Raw genomic sequence first — 16,613 nt, 5'->3', positions numbered from 1 at the left:
AAGAGATGGTGGGTGGGGGCAGCAGCAAGTGCAGGCTTCACTTTTAGAGGCCATTCACTTGGCCATGGGGATGGGCTCTGCAGCTGCAGTCATAATAATCCGGGTTGAAGGACAATGTCATCTAGATCTGTTTGTGAAGGGCTGGTAGTCCCATTAAAAATTAACACCGAACAATAATGATCCACTTTGTCTCAAAGTAAATCTGTGTTGGAATTGACCTTACATGCCATCTTATATTCAATAAACAGTTAGATTTTTATCAACCAACCATGGGATAAAACCCCCATAAAATTTTTATCCATGTCTACATTATAGTTTTACAGTCAACTCAGGATAATTATTCACCTTGACGCTCACGTCAGGTAAAAGTTGGCTTTTGATCAGTGCTCAAAGTGCTCAGTGAGATACAGCTTTTAATAACTTTTTCAATGGATTCTGTCATACATTAAACTGTGAAATAATGCAACGCAGATTAAGAAATGTGGTATTAATATTAACCTCAATATAGATCCATCTCATCACTGTACAGTAATATTGGCCCGTTTTATTATAAAACTCAGTATTATGTGTTTTTTCCTTTCTTCTTGACAACATAGATTGTGACTTATTCCTCTACAACCTGATGGCTAAATCTGGCTAAACCTGTGATTAAATTATAATTTTCATTTAAATGTAATACAGCAAATAATCTCTTTTTGTTTATTCTACTTTTCCTTGATTGGTTTGCTGAGGCGGACTGCAGGCAGATGGTTGCTTTACCTGTGGTTAATAATTAACCTCTCTCCTGTTGAATTGTGCTGACTGCCTAACGATGAGATAAATATAAAACCATTTTGGAAAGAAATAGAGGGAAAGTGTTTCATTGTGAGTTATGTTGCTCTGTAGCGGCACACTGAAGCCACACAACCAATATCAGAATTCCGTTTTGGGATTATATAATTTTTCTTTTTCTAGTTACATAATCTGGTTTCTGAGGGAAATGGTGCTAAATTCATTTCATTTTTGCTTAATTCCGTGAGAAAATGTTGGATTAATTTTCTTTTTTGAATTCCTCATTAAGTGTAACAGCAGAAATTATATTACTCCATTCTGTGATACATGCACGCAACTTGAATGTATATAAATGTATATATTTTTTTTCTTTTCTTTTTTATTAATTAGCCGAAATTTCTGTCAGTACTTATATTTTTTTTTGTAGAAGTCACAATCAATCCGAGGTCTTACGGGATTGAAAGGGTTAAAATTGTAATTACTTCTCAGTATGACCTTTAATCTAAAGGTAAAGTACATCGAGACAATCATTCATATGTTTAAGTACGGCGCTGATTGTGTCCACACCTTTTCTGGGAAATGGAATCCAAATAAATCCTTATGGCGATGCCTCATCAAAGTGTCGCCTTCATTTCCTTTATTTTAAAAAGATATCAGGACACATAAATAAATCCTGAAGGTGTAGATGTTTGAATCACTGGCAGAACAATGTGGTACTTGTAATCATAACGTAATAATACTAATAATAAAAAATAATCCAAACTCTTTGACTGAGAACAAAATATTAATATGAAAGATCAAAGGGGGAATATAGAATCCCGCACAATTGATTTGGTTGAAATTAAAGAAAGCATCAGGATCAGAGATCAATTGAACGAAAATTTAACGAAATATGTTTTATTTTTGCATTTTAACTCCACGTATGAGGTCTAACAGTCAGATTGGGGCGACGGTTGAGGTGAGGCTTTGATGAAGAGAGGCTCCTCTTCCTCACACACGCAGAGAGTGAACAGGGGTGTGTTACGCGCAGACTACGTGTGAACCTATAGAGGTGGAGGTGGGACTCCTCCGCCTCACTATAAAACGCTACGTAACCCAACAGGAAAGCCTAGTCCGTTAGAGACGTGAAGGGAAGTCACTCAGTTTGGCACCGCACCCAAGTTTCCGTCAGAAACTCCAACATCCCCACCATGAGTCTGGAGTTTGAACTGTGCCCCGGCAGAATGATCGGGGGCGCGCACCCGTGCTTCATCATTGCTGAAATTGGACAAAACCACCAAGGGGACATTGAAACTGCCAAGAAAATGATCAAGATGGCAAAGGTAAAAAAAAAAAAATTGATGATAATTATATAAGAAATTTGAGGAGGATCACATGGATTTGTGCTGCAAATATAATCTTTCTTTCTCTCCTCAGGATTGTGGTGCAGATTGTGCCAAATTCCAGAAAAGTGAATTAGAGTGTAAATTCAGCAAACCGGCTCTGGAGCGGCCTTACAACTCCAAGCACTCCTGGGGGAAGACGTACGGCGACCACAAGCGTTACCTGGAGTTCAGCCACGACCAGTACCGGGAGCTGAAGAAGTACGCGGCGGAGGTCGGCATCTTCCTCACCGCCTCTGGCATGGATGAGGTAACGCAGACGCCGAATGAGCGGGTTTCAACATGTGTGAGAAAAAGTAGAAGAAAAATCCATTTCAAGGGCATCAGCTCTGAAGATTGTTCCTTGGAAGATTTGATTCCATCGTTCTGCGTAAAAGTTGCAAAAACAGTTTTTTTTTAAATCCTCAATGTATTTGCGTCTTGATGTATTTCCTCAGATGGCTGTTGAATTCCTTCATGGGCTGGATGTGCCTTTCTTCAAAGTTGCCTCCTGCGACGCAAACAACTTCCCCTATTTGGAGAAAACGGCCAAAAAAGGTATAAACAGAAATAAAAAAACACATTGAGAGTTCCAGAAAAATGGTGTAAAAATATATATATTTTTTTTAACGTTGATCGTCTATTCTTCTCTTTCGACTCTGCAATCTAAACTGTGTCTGTCTGCCAGTCTTTCTTGTGTCTATATTAGATCTATGGTTTGCTCTGTTTTCATTTAACCCCTCCTAATGGAGGTGGAGGTGTGGTCACAGGTGAACAGGCCTCAGCACACTGGCCCCCGGGCAGAACAAGGTTGTCTCTCTTTGTCTCTGCCCATTCTATCTTTAATCTATGCTTCGTTCACTCGAGGAACCCATGAGCGAGGCCTCTGAGTAGAAAATAAAAACTGAATAAGAAACAAGTAAAAGCTCAACTTACTCTCCTATAGTTTTGACCCAGCACTGCTGCATTACATTGATTAATAATCTTATTATAGCACTGATGAGGCGATGCTTTAAGTACTACAGTAACTAATTTCTTCATGAACCTGTCTATAAATGTTAAGATGTATGGACACATTCAGTAAGAAATTAGTCATCAGCCTTTTAGATAACTGATATTTAGGTTCACCATTCATCCACTTTACTGTGAAAGAAAGTTTCTCCCCCGTCTATGAACTTCAAACAGTATTCAATATGTGAGGAAACATACATACAGGGTTTCCTGTTCTTTGGTAGAGCAGATCCACGGCGGGCAGCAGTCTCACTCCTCCTCACCCCGTCAGACCAGTCAGCTGGGAGCCTGCTGCTTCAGCTGAGCGTCTCAAACATGAGCCCAGCTTTTACTCGTATAAGAATATTACAAAACATTGGTGCTCCAACACGAGTGTGACGCTGCTGCAGCCACTCAGCGAAGCCCCGATGACGCGGCAGGAATCTGGATACAACAAAAAAACAGAAACACATGAGTTGTCAGAAGTTGTGAGTTATTAATGAAGTTTCCACTGCAGCTCCTCCTCAACTGTATTTGGCCTTTCTCTTAGTTTTACTGTGGGCCCCTCACGGAAGAGTTTACTCTTCGTCTGATCAGTGGGAAACAATGCGAAAGTTGATTTGAATAACCAACAGTCACAACTAGAATGTGTGAGATAAAAAGAGTCACATGGTCTCCATCCAATCTTAATACTCATATATTTACTGTATAACAGCAGTGAGAGCCAGAACCATGGTGAAAGTCAATACAGGTAAATGTGATGAAAGAATAACTATCAATCTACTCAAACTCCATCGATACATGAATGTGAAGAACTTTGTGTTAATGTCGTTGTGTAGCGACGTCCAGACAGGGACATGTTTGTTAGAGCTGCTCCATTAACAACGGTTGTCCTCTGGTGTTCAGGCCGTCCCATGGTGGTGTCCACGGGGATGCAGTCCATGGAAACGGTCCGCCGAGTCTACGCCACCGTGAAGCAGCACAACCCCAACTTCACCCTGCTGCAGTGCTCCAGCGCCTACCCGCTGGACCCCGCCCACGTCAACCTCAACGTGATCAAGGTGAGAGTCGCAGTCGGTCGGTTGCTCTCTCCAGTGAGGAGGAAGCAGGAAACAGCAGAATATCGATGTGTGGCCTTTTATGATATGAAGCTGAGAGTTTGCACTGCATTGGACTGATGGAGGTAAAGAGATTCAGACTCACTACTACATTATAACTCTGTGCAGTTCTCGTCTGCAAAAAGAAGTGTGAATAAAGTGATGCACAAGTGTAGTAAATCCTGAAAAGGATGCCAACACAAACACACACCCACACACACCCTCTTATTAAACGCTTCAACAGTCAGTCAGTCAACCACAACTAGTTGCAGGAATGTTTAATCAAAGCATATTTCTCATTATAGTGTTTGCATTCATTCCGCCACATTGGATACTGACAAAGTAGAAATGGCATTTAAAATCCTACTTTGACTCCAGAAAGACTTAAGGACTTGCAGTAAACAAACGACGAACCCAGCCAATCAAGAACAGCAGTCATGTTCCAGAACTTCAGCATGAGTACCGTCATGTGATATCACTTGAAGTAATATGCTTAACTGAGCTACAATACTACTCTAAGTTTGAACAACAGAAAACTGCCTGAACCAGGGAGTCATCAGGACATTCGTACCAGTTCAGTGAAACACCTGCAGGAGGCTCTTCCTAGGGAGTCACGGTGTCCTTGAGATAAGAACGACTGAAGGATTTTAGACTCATCAGTTTGCCTCGTTAGCTTCTCCGGGCGGAACAACTCACACAGTTTCACCAAACCTGTGACGTCTGATTTCGCTTGGAAACAGACGTCAAAACTAAATTGACCAATTGTGAAAAGACCAACCCAATGTCGGGGCGAGGCCTACGCCCTGAAGAAAACTGTCGGTCCTGGGAAGTTCGAGACACTTTGGGTGTGCTTCTGCGTGACTCCACCTGGTGGCCAGTGCTGCTCATTGCATTTGACTACATTTACTCAAATAAATGGTCAAACTTATCTCGCTGTTTTGAGACTTTTATAGACAACCAAGTTCAGGATCAAAGGACCGGGAGGAACCAGCAGGCCCAAGGCCGGGTTCCAACACAGTCTACTACCAAAAGGCACAACACAAATACCTTCTCAACTTTGCGGTTGTGAGAATAAGCACATGAACACAAGACAGTTGTCACCGAGGCCTTGATATGCTGGTTTTGTATGTTGAATGTCTGCACACCAGCCAAGAATATCAAACAGGATGCTACACTCAGAGAAAAAAAGATGATGGACGTGTGAAAATTTCACAGAAACCACAGACTTCCTGGTGTGCCGTTTTCAGACAGTGGTTTGATGTTAGTAAGTTAAATCCAAATGAACAGAAAAGAGGAAACGAGAAAGCAGCAGATCTTTTTTTTTTACAAAGGAATTCAAACCTTTACGCACTTTAGAATTGTCTGAAGGTTACATGATGTCCCCTAAACTTCTCTTTATTGTAAAATTATTACCAACCAAGGTTTGTGGCTGAGTGAAAGGAGACAGTCATGTATTCACAACAGGACTTGCATTCCCCTATTTAGGCAGATGAATACTGCAAAGGGTTTCTAACAAACCTCCACAAGTTACTTACGTGCAAATATATTGGTGCGCATACCCACTCAGAAAAGCTACGGAAAAACAACAATTACAAATTCTCTGGACTGACACATTTTTTCTTTTCTCTTGTTTTTCCTCAAGTGTTACCAAAAAGAATTCCCAGATGTCCCTATTGGATATTCTGGACATGAACAGGGGCTCTACATCACCGTGGCTGCTGTAGCCATGGGAGCAAAAGTAGTGGAGCGCCACGTGACGCTGGATAAGACCTTGAAGGGAAACGACCACGAGGCGTCCCTGGAGCCCAGCGAGCTGGCCGAGCTGGTCAGAGCGATCCGACTGATTGAGGCGGCGATGGGATCTCCTGAGAAGATGATGTTACCGTGTGAAAAAGCCTGCCATGATAAGGTTGGTTTGCCTCCTTCAAACAAGTTGATCAGACGTCAGGCGACGATGCAGAGTTTTTAGAAAGGTGCAGGACAAGAATCAAACAAGCAGCGTTCTCATTTTTTTGGAGACAAATCATTTATATGAGCTACAAATTGGTAGCCTTAATATTTGTACACCTTAAAGAAGCGTAGTCACTGTTTCTACTTCACAGTTTACGGTCACATTTATTTCCCAGAGCAAATAAAAGACGAGGACCCCTTCTGTTGTGGTGACTCAGTCACACCACGGGTTGTAGTGACTAGAGCAGGATCATTTGTTGCCAGAACTCAGTGATTACACTGAGTTCTGGCAACAAATGTTCCTGCTATAGTCACTACACATGTACTATGTGTATGTGCAAGGACGTACATGACACATATCATTTGCGGGAATGCTGCATGTGTGATAAGTGTTAACTAAGTTTTCTTATTCTTATTCTTATTATTTTTATCATCATCATCATTATCATTATTATTATTGTTATTATTATTTTTTTTATCATCATTATTATTATTATTATTGTTATTATTATTATTACTGATGTGCTCTCGTGACATTTTGGTCTAAAATGTCCCTCATCCCATTTTTAGAGTTGATTATGATTGAAATGTTGACATTTCTCTTCAACTATATCATTTCAAAGCTCAAGTTAGCCAAACAGCTCTGAACTTGATGATTTAGTTGTTGTATTTCACAGTTTTAAGTTTGTGTTACTATATTGCCATCTGTCAAATTTGATCAATCCTGCGGTAATTTGCAGTGTTTCTTCCTTTTCTCACGCTCTCTCTGTTTTGCTCCAGTTGGGAAAGTCGGTGGTGGCGAGTAAGAAGATCGCTAAAGGCACCGTACTGAGCCTGGACATGTTTGCAGTGAAGGTTGGCGAACCAAAGGGCATCGCTCCGGAGACTATGAATCAGCTTGTGGGCAAAAAGATCAACGTGGATGTTGAGTACGACGACAGCATCTTGCAGAACATGATTGAATAATGATCCTCCACAAAGGCTGGGAGCGAGAGAGGCAGGTTGTTGGACGGAGAGAAGAGGAGTGAGGGAGACTTAACAAAGGTGATAGGGTGAGGGGGAAAGGGTGTTTTTCCAGTGTTTGGGAGCAACAAGAGGGAAAAAAGTATGATCAGAGAACCAGATGAGTGCAAAAAAGAAACAAGAAATTTGATAAAGGGAAGTAGTGTGCAATAACACCAGAATAACCACTTTTTAAAGTTGTTTACATGAAATGTGAATACAGCCTTCCTATATACACAGGCTGTGGGCTGTGGTGACAATCTATCTTATTTGTGCCTTCACTGATAAGAGGAGCTCATGGTTTGACGGCAGTCTATACTCCATAATGGACATTCATGCAAATAGCTGAGTGGCAGCTGTGTTTGCTTTCTTGCTTTGAGGGACAACTGTTTAACAGCTTTCTCCAAATTAAACAGTGCATTGAAAAATCGTCTGACATTATATGAACATCACCTCAATTTATCTGTCCCAGCCTAATGTCCAAGTCCTTAGGCGGTCCTTAACTGTGAGGTGTGGCTAGATCGGCCAAATCTTTCTCTTTATATACTGCAGTTGTGGGGAATGTAATTGTGAAATGAGTAACAACGCTTTAAATAAAAGAGGTCTTAATAAACTTTGCATTGTTTTTTAATTCATCAAATTTTTATCATCATCAACTTCATCATCATCATTATTATTAATATTATTATTATTATTATTATCATTATTATTATTTTGATTATTATTATTATTATTATTATTATTATTGTTATTACGATTTGGAAGCCTACAAAGAAAATTAAAACGATATGTTGTGCTGCTGGATGACAGTCCAGTTGTCTTCATTCAATCATCTCACAATAGCAGGATTATAGAAATCTAAAAAAAAAGAAAAAGAAAAAAAAGACTCGATCTTTTTAACTTGTCTTTAACATTTTTTTTGTTTTACAAGAAAACAGAACTCTATGCATTCTGATGTTTCGATTAAAGAATTGGGGGGAAAACCTTCATATTTTTGCAAATAAAATAAAGGGAATATTTTCAGAAACCAAATATAATTTGTTAAAAAGTAAGAAAAAAACATATTAATCCTATATTTTCTGATTAAAAAAAATTATATTTTTTGTTTGTAATTCCACGTGGAACTCACTCCACTTCCTGAATGTGCAACACCGTAAACTGTCCGGTATTCTTTTCAGTCGCTGACTCCCGTCCGTCCACCTTTCTTCCGCTAAACAATTACTTAATAATTCCCTCCATTCGTCGGGTTTTGGCTCTTTCTTTGCCGTGAAAATGCCTCTGAAGTTCGAGCTGTGTCCCGGTCGTATGATCGGAGGAAATCATCCGTGTTTCATCATCGCTGAGATCGGACAGAACCACCAGGGAGACATCGAGATCGCCAAAAAAATGATCAAAATGGCAAAGGTAAAACTAATCAAACATGCAAATACAGCACACGGGGTTAATTTAGAGTTTTCTTCATTAATGAACACGTGTCACAGTGACTGATGTCAAACGTTAAATAACCTTTCGTCTACTTCCTGTTGTCGTTGAAATGAACGGGGAACGTTTGTCATGTTCACACGGTGCGACTCTGCTTTGTTGGAGGAGCTGCAAACTCTTTATATATATTAAGATTCTCCACCTGTCGAGCACAAACTTTTCCCTTCTGAAGCCATTATTCCTTAAACAAATAATACTATCCACGTACTGTATATATCTGAGGTTATTGTGCAAATAAATATTATTAAAGGAGATTTCAAACACACTTAGGAGCCTCCAGACACTGACAGGTAGAGCCCCCATTATTTAAGGCTTAGTAGTAGTATTAGTAGTAGTGGCGGTTTATTCGGTCAACCAAATATATGATGCAACAAAACAGAAAAGAAAAACAAACATACCAACTTAATTGGTCAATGTGACAACATCCTTCTTATAATATGTGAGCGCAGGGTTTAGGCTGAAGATAAGCTTATTTTGCTTAACCCTGTACATAATTCAAGTAAAGCTTCTACAATTAAAGCAACAAAACAGAAACGGTTAATTCTCAAAACCGAATACACTATGATTGATGTCAACTTCAGAGGAAACTTGCTTTTCTTTACCATTCCAAAAAAAAAAACAACCCAAATAATTCAAACAGTCCTTTAAGGGAATCCCAGTGGATTTTAATTTTGTTATTCTGAGCTTAATATAACCCTAACCCACTCCAGGTGGGGGCAGGTGACACCCTGGACGCAAAGAGTCGGGATTTGAACCCATAACCTTCTCGCTGTGAGGCGAGCGTGCTAACCACTGCGTGTAAATCATGCCTCAAAAAAGATCATAGATTAAATACCAGAGGTCAAACCCTGAAACACACAACTTTAGCATTTCTTCCAACAGAACCGCGGTAAAGTGACGCCTGCGACTGATTTAAATAGTTCTGTGATGTTGTTTTTTGGTGGAATTTCAGATATTTAGGTAAAGTATACTTCTCCCAAAAAATCTAAACACATTTACTGGTGTGTTTTTTCTTCCTTCTTCCATCAGTGCATCTGACGGTTTCTTTCAACATGAATTATGACGCCATGATGCACACATGAACTGAGTGCAGGTGATACAACTCCCGTTTTTTTGTATTCAGTTCAACGCATCACTTACTTTTAGGATACTTTTTATTTATTTCTTTGTCCACATGGGGTGTAGGGTGTCGCAACAAAATCATACGACTTTCCACTGGCATAAAGTAAAGATTAATTTGGTGAAACTGCTGGCATTCATATCTACAGAACAAGCATGAAGGAATGGTTTCATAATAGACGAGGAATAACAAAAATCAGGTTGAGACTTAATTAACATTTGAAATGACCGTATGAAGAAAGAATTAATCCCTGATGAAACTAATATGAACATCCTTCTTTTGAAATGTTTTGCCAGACACTTTTCAGCTCTCTTCAATACATCTTTTATATCTGAAGCTGAACTTTTAAAAAATCTCCTTCAAATAGTTTTCTAGGGAAAATTAACCAAGAGTTGTCATTGAAACAACTTTCAAATAACTAACTTCTTTTCATTTTCACAATGTTTGAGAAATATAGATAGCGACCGGCTGATTCCTTTCTTGTTTGAATAATTCTCTCTCATACGGATGAGGTTAGTCCAGAGACGATCATAGGACCTGGAGCACAATCAGACACAAACTAGTTTCAGCGCGCCTCAATCAGTTGACCTCGTTTTCTAGATTGACTTCAACTGATTTCATAAACGGTGTGGAGAGACTGATACCGTCGGTAAACATTGTGAATTGAATCCTCCATTGTTGTGACGTGAATGATGCGTTGGGTACCATGACCTATGTCAACAATTTGTGGCTGCATGTTTACTGTGGTGTATGGTTGCCTTGTAGAACAGAATGACTTGCTCCTTTCATCCCGTTGCTTCGTCGATACATGTTCACGACCCAAATCTTCTGGAAGGCCTGATAAATGCAGTCCACACCATAAAGTGATAAGCAGTGGATTATGGCCTTGGAGACGTATGGTGAAAGACGAGCTGAGGCTCATTCAGGCACGTCTGTGGTTTCGTATGTAGGTTTGTGCAACGGCGTATTGCATGTGCATGTAATTGCAACAACTGACTTCAGCGGTTCACCAGCGGTGTCTCCTGATGATTTCCTAATGTTTCCCTGTAATCTGGGAAAAGGCACAACAAGAGGATTACAGTCAAAGCCTAAATATATTTTCAAGCCATCTTCTCCTTCAGCTGAGATCTGTTGACTCCTGTGGAACTTTTATGAAGCAGTTAAAAACATATTTATTTCGGCAGGCCTTTGGCCTGTCGCTGCTCAATTTCACTTTTTTGATTAGCTATGTATGCTTTTCTTGCTTCTGTATTTTTAATGATCTTATTTCTGTTTTATTTTTTCTGTTTGTAGTGCTGTAAAGCACCTTGTGACTCACATCTGTGAAAGGCTCGATATAAATAAAGTTCTATTCTATTCTATTCCGTCTACAGATCTGTGTCACTATCACTTAAAGTGTGAGCAGGAAATGACACGCTGACTGAATGGGCGTCGACATGTTTTTTGGATCATTTTTTTTTCTTTTTTCTTTTTTCATCTTTTCTGATCTTCTCCTTCACAGGATTGTGGTGCCGACTGTGCAAAGTTTCAGAAAAGTGAATTGGAGCACAAATTCAACAAGCAAGCCCTGGAGAGGCCCTACACCTCCAAGCACTCCTGGGGCAAAACGTACGGCGAACACAAGCGCCACCTAGAGCTCAGCCACGAGCAGTACAGGGAGCTGCAGGAGTACGCCAAAGACGTGGGGATCTTCTTCACCGCCTCGGGGATGGACGAGGTGCCAGTGAGACGACCTTCACAGGTTTTAATCGTACTTTGATTAGTGCAGCGCCGTAACTCCTTCTGCCTCCGTCCTCAGATGGCCGTGGAGTTTCTCCATGAGCTCAATGTGCCTTTCTTCAAAGTGGGCTCTGGAGACACCAACAACTTCCCCTATCTTGAGAAAACCGCCAAGAAAGGCAAGTGTCCTAGTCACTGTTGGACACTTATCTCACGCTTTAGAGTAAACCTTCATCTGCGTCGTTTATTAGATAACCAGCGTTAATGAGCAACACGGAACAAAGTTTCTTGTTGGATTCTGGAAACGTCCAGGGTGTCGGTGATTCGGAGTAAATGAACAACTCCTTGTTAATAATATCTTAATGAAGTACCTCTATCACCACTGCTCCACATACCGTAATGTGGAATTACATCAGGCAATGCAGAAGGAGTGGATGCCTAGAAAAGTAGGATTATAAAGGTATAAAGTTGCTGGATTGTTCCGTCTGCTCTGCCTCAGGTCGGCCCATGGTGGTGTCAAGTGGCATGCAGTCCATGGAGACGATGCGACGCGTCTACAAAACAGTGAAGCAGCACAATGAAAACTTTGCCATCCTGCAGTGTACCAGTGCCTACCCTCTGGAGCCCGAAGACGTCAACCTCAGAGTCATCCAGGTAAACTAAATCAAACGTTATTAGAGGTTGGCCTGTCGGAGGCACTAAGATCCATACACAGAAGCTCAGGCCACACACCACGATATTTAAAGATCGGTTCAAATTGTTTATTTCAATTTAAAATTTAAAATTTCAGTCATAAATGATCAATTGTTTCCTCTTAAAGTGTCAAATTTTGAATGAAAGAAATTTTATATATATATATATATATATATATATATATATGTGTGTGTGTGTGTATGAAGGTGAATGAACACAAGGAAACTCAAAACATTTAAATAAAAAATTAAATAAGACAAAAACATCAAACCCAAAATTAAAAGGTAGAGGGGTTAGAGATGCAGTGCGACATGAAATAAGCTGCAGCAGTAAATAGAAATGTCTTCAGTCTGGTTTCAAAAGAAGCAAGTTTAATAAGCCGTCCTGCAGTTTTCAGGGAGTTTCTTCCAAATATTTGGTGCCTAGAAACTAAAAGCAGCTTCTGCAGGTTTGATCCAGACGACCTGAGAGGTCCGAATAACTCGTAACACAACAGAAGATCTGAGATGTAGTTTAGGTCTGAATCATTCAGAGTAACAAAGTTTTTTGTGATTCAGTATTTCACAAATCTGTTCTGGTAACATGGTGCAGTACAGTTACTATGAAGTATTACTTCCACGTGTTGCATGTGTATTTACTTCATTTTCACCTTCCTGTGGATGGCAGGAATACCAGAAGGAGTTCCCAGATATTCCCATCGGTTATTCTGGCCACGAGTCTGGAATCAGCATCTCGGTGGCGGCCGTCGCTCTGGGGGCCAAAGTCATCGAGCGTCACATCACTTTAGACAAAACCTGGAAAGGAAGCGACCACGCCGCCTCCCTGGAGCCGAGCGAGCTGGCGGAGCTGGTTCGCGCCATCCGGCTGGTGGAGCGCTCGCTGGGCAGCAGCCTCAAGCGGATGTTACCCTGCGAGAAGCCGTGCCACGACAAGGTGAGCCAGCCTTCACCTTGTATTCTAAGTTTCTAGCTCCTCCTTGATTTTCCTCATTTGAATATCGGATCACAGGAGCTGCATTCAGAATCTGCTGTGTCTGTGTGAGCTGGACTGGCTCCGCCCACACATGCCCATCTTGGGAAGAGGAGGAAGTACTTCCCCTCGTGGTGCCATGTGCCAGAGCAGAGCTGCCTAATTGTGGGAGGAGTCAAAGGGAGGGCCTACCTTGATTGGGATTGGCTAAACCCCCGATGACACTATATAGGGTTTGATTTCTGATTGGCTGGTTGGAGCAACACACTTTTTAAAACCTGAAACAAGCCAGGGAGAGAGAGGACAGACTGTCTTCATTCCAGGTATGGGGACGATTAGTACTGTTGGGAAACCTTTAGGAAGTCAATTCCCTTTAAATGAACATTTATTTGTGGGAAAACCCTACAAATGCGTCTTCTTGAGAAATGTGGCGTCGTTTAGTAGTGAGATAATCTGTTCCAACTACATAGGATTTATCGGCAGGCAATACTGTTCGAATAGGAAGTTGAAGACTTTGTACCAGAGGAGGGATGACAATGTCACTCCTCCACTGTTGGTCTTCCAGCTGGGGAAGTCGGTGGTGGCCAAGGTGAAGCTCCCCAGAGGAACCGTCCTGACCGTAGACATGCTGGCGGTGAAGGTGGCCGAGCCCATGGGCGTCGCGGCCGAGGACATCTTCCAGCTGGTGGGGAAGACGGTGACGCAGGACGTGGAGGAGGACGAGAGCGTCACGCCTGACGTGGTGGACAACTACGGCAAGAAACCCAAGTGCTGAGGTCATGGGATCGGGAATGATTATAAGAGGAAATGCAGCAGTTTCCTGTAGGGAGGACTGGAAAATGACGCATAAGGAAGAAGTATTCTGGTAATTCTGCCTGCTGCAGCTCAGAATTCACTCATCTGTTACGTAATTGGATTTAACACTTGAGTCTTCGGATACCTCAAATCCTCCTTTATTTCCACAACGCATCCATTCTTACATCACTGCCTTAACGTGACACAATAACTGCTTCAGCTCTTCAGACCTTTTTCTACTGGCTTCCACCGTTTTCAGGATCAGAGGGGCTCCGTTTAATCTTACTATCATATTTTTTTGCACAGTGGTTTTTATCTGCACTAGGAAATCAAAGGTTACTGATTTACATGCCAGAAGCTGCTGCAGTGAAATTACTCAGCCTGTTTGTTCAACAAACTCGTTTGATTCAACCCCAAAAGCATTTATACAACATTAGAATCTGGTTCAAACTGTTTACACTTTCGCTTTTTTTTTTTTTTTTACTTACAAAAACTTTTAAAAGATTATCTTGTTTTTATGATTTTTATTTCATCCACTACTGAGTTCAGGCACCAAGCTCGCCCTTTAATAATCACTTGAAGCTGGAGAAAGTTAGTATGAGTGTGACATGTTGAAATCTGTTCAGGTTTGTGGAAAATAAAGCCTCCAAATAAAAATTAAAAAAAAAAAGCCAAATGAATCGTGTTTTAATGTATTCCTTTTCGATTGCACAAAAGAAGAATGTTAGAATATGATTAAAAAATAGATTTTTTTTTTACAGCCATATAAACAAAACATTTTATTGAAAGTAATAGTTTTAGGTACTGCATTTTGTTTGCTAAAATTACTACAAAATTGAGTACCAAAAGGCTTTAAATATTTCAGTTTATGTATAATAAATCTAAAATATATGGACGAAAGTTACCGATTAACAAATGCATGTTTTTTGGACTGTTGGAGGAAACCGGGGCAGGAAGGGTTCTTCCCACACGAAGAATAGCAAACTGCACAGTGAGGGTCCCAAACCCAGATTAGAACCTGGGATATTTCCCCATTTCCTCACGGAGGGTTTAATGTTCAAAACTCATAAAGAAGGAAAACTTGTTTGATCAGCGATGAGACTTTGTCCCTGAGGTTTGCTGTGCAGATGTAATAGCAGGTCTGCCAACGTGAAGCGCCACGGTGGATATACAATTCAAATGTCACTTTGCTGCCCTCTGGTGGTAAATATGGGAATCGTTTCAGGTTACAAGTTACCTGTACACGTTGCAGTGTTTCTCCTGAGGGTCGCAGATCATCTCAGCTGACTCCTTTCTTATTTGGCAACTTTTAAATAACTGCAAACCCAAACAAACTGGTGATCAGCGTTATGGCCTCATCTTATTCTGCTTTAATTCCCCTTGTGCTTGTTACAATAAAATATCGAGGCGGTTGAGAGAATCGAGCTTTAAATCACTTCACAGCTTAATAATCACGATCATTTATATTTTGTTCCTCATGCTGAAAGAGCTTCACTCAAAATGAGACGAACTATAAAGACTGACGGAAGCTGAGACATTAAGTATCATCAACACACAAGCAATGGAACTCAGGCTGAGGATTGCATTGAAAGTGAGTTTTTTTAAAACCCTATGAGGATAATGATTTTCTCACAAGAGCTGATAGTTTGTTTCAGGAAAATAGAGTTTAAAAACTACCATATGTTTTGCATTTCACTGCTCCACCTCAGAGCTGAAAGAGCAAGTTTTGGAACAGAATCAGACAGTCATTGCACCTTCATAGTCAATTTAAAATGGAGTGAACCTAATGTTTCTTTTTACATTGCGAGTGGTACAGATGTAGTGCTCCTCAGATTGTAATTTAATGGATTATCAGATTAAATTTTGAATGATGTTTCGACTGCTAATGGAGGCAATAATGACTTGAACCATTAGGTGGAGCTGTTTTTCTATTTAGCATAATCATCATCACAGAGTGACTGCCTCTGCTAAAACACCCCCCCCCCCCCCCCCCCCCCCCCCCACACACACACACACACACACACGGGGAACATGCAAACTCTTCACATATAAGCTGACTTGTTATTAACCAGCAGCCAGTCCACAACAGGCAAACACTCTTAAACACATTTTAATGTTTCATGATTGTATGAGGAGTCTCTGGAGAAAACCCATGAAAATAAAAAGATGTTGTCACTGTGAGGCGACAGTACAAATCCCTTCACCACGACAAACTGAAAAATACAAATTTAAATGTTTTTATAAATTACTTTCATTATTGATTACACAAGAATTCAAATATTTTCTATTGATTGCAAACCAAATCAGGTAATTTAGAATAAAGCAGCAGATTAATTCAATAAAATCAGCAACAATATAAACACAAGACAGCAGCGGTAATAAAGCTGCATTGTGAGTCTCCATTTGTGAGTCTCAAGGCACGACTGTTGGTTTAAATAAAATAATCCAAGATATTAACGGGAACAAAACAGCTACAGCATTGTTCAGATTTGAAAATCTCTGAGGGAAATAATGCAAAGACATGGCTGAGGGCACATGGCTGTGGTATCCAGGCCGGGAGGAGCAGAGTTCAGCCGCCCTGACCCTAAAAGCCCGATCATCTCCAGTTTTCAGCTTTGCGATAAGAACAACCAGCAGCTCCAGGATTTGAAGACGCGTCTCGGC

The 16,613-nt window shown here is 40.7% G+C and overlaps 2 protein-coding genes across 2 annotated transcripts; both read left to right on the top strand.

The window, feature by feature from the left end:
- Positions 1-1,452: 1,452 nt before the first annotated feature.
- LOC308109666 (N-acetylneuraminate-9-phosphate synthase-like) lies at positions 1,453-7,789 on the top strand. The gene is made up of 6 exons (XM_080463385.1): positions 1,453-2,093; positions 2,188-2,403; positions 2,591-2,690; positions 4,029-4,183; positions 5,862-6,128; positions 6,950-7,789. Exons 1-6 carry the CDS (start codon positions 1,962-1,964, stop codon positions 7,133-7,135), a joined length of 1,056 nt encoding a protein of 351 aa, XP_080319511.1. The 5' UTR covers positions 1,453-1,961; the 3' UTR covers positions 7,136-7,789.
- Positions 7,790-8,303: 514 nt separating this feature from the next.
- On the top strand, positions 8,304-14,597 carry LOC308109300 (N-acetylneuraminate-9-phosphate synthase-like). Its single transcript, XM_080462781.1, has 6 exons — positions 8,304-8,575; positions 11,275-11,490; positions 11,572-11,671; positions 11,992-12,146; positions 12,852-13,118; positions 13,720-14,597. Exons 1-6 carry the CDS (start codon positions 8,444-8,446, stop codon positions 13,927-13,929), a joined length of 1,080 nt encoding a protein of 359 aa, XP_080318907.1. The 5' UTR covers positions 8,304-8,443; the 3' UTR covers positions 13,930-14,597.
- Positions 14,598-16,613: the final 2,016 nt, after the last annotated feature.

Source organism: Lipophrys pholis (genome assembly GCF_963383615.2).
Source record: "Lipophrys pholis genome assembly, chromosome: 5".
In the NCBI taxonomy this organism is placed as follows: domain Eukaryota; kingdom Metazoa; phylum Chordata; class Actinopteri; order Blenniiformes; family Blenniidae; genus Lipophrys; species Lipophrys pholis.
This window is presented reverse-complemented; position numbering and strand designations above follow the sequence as displayed.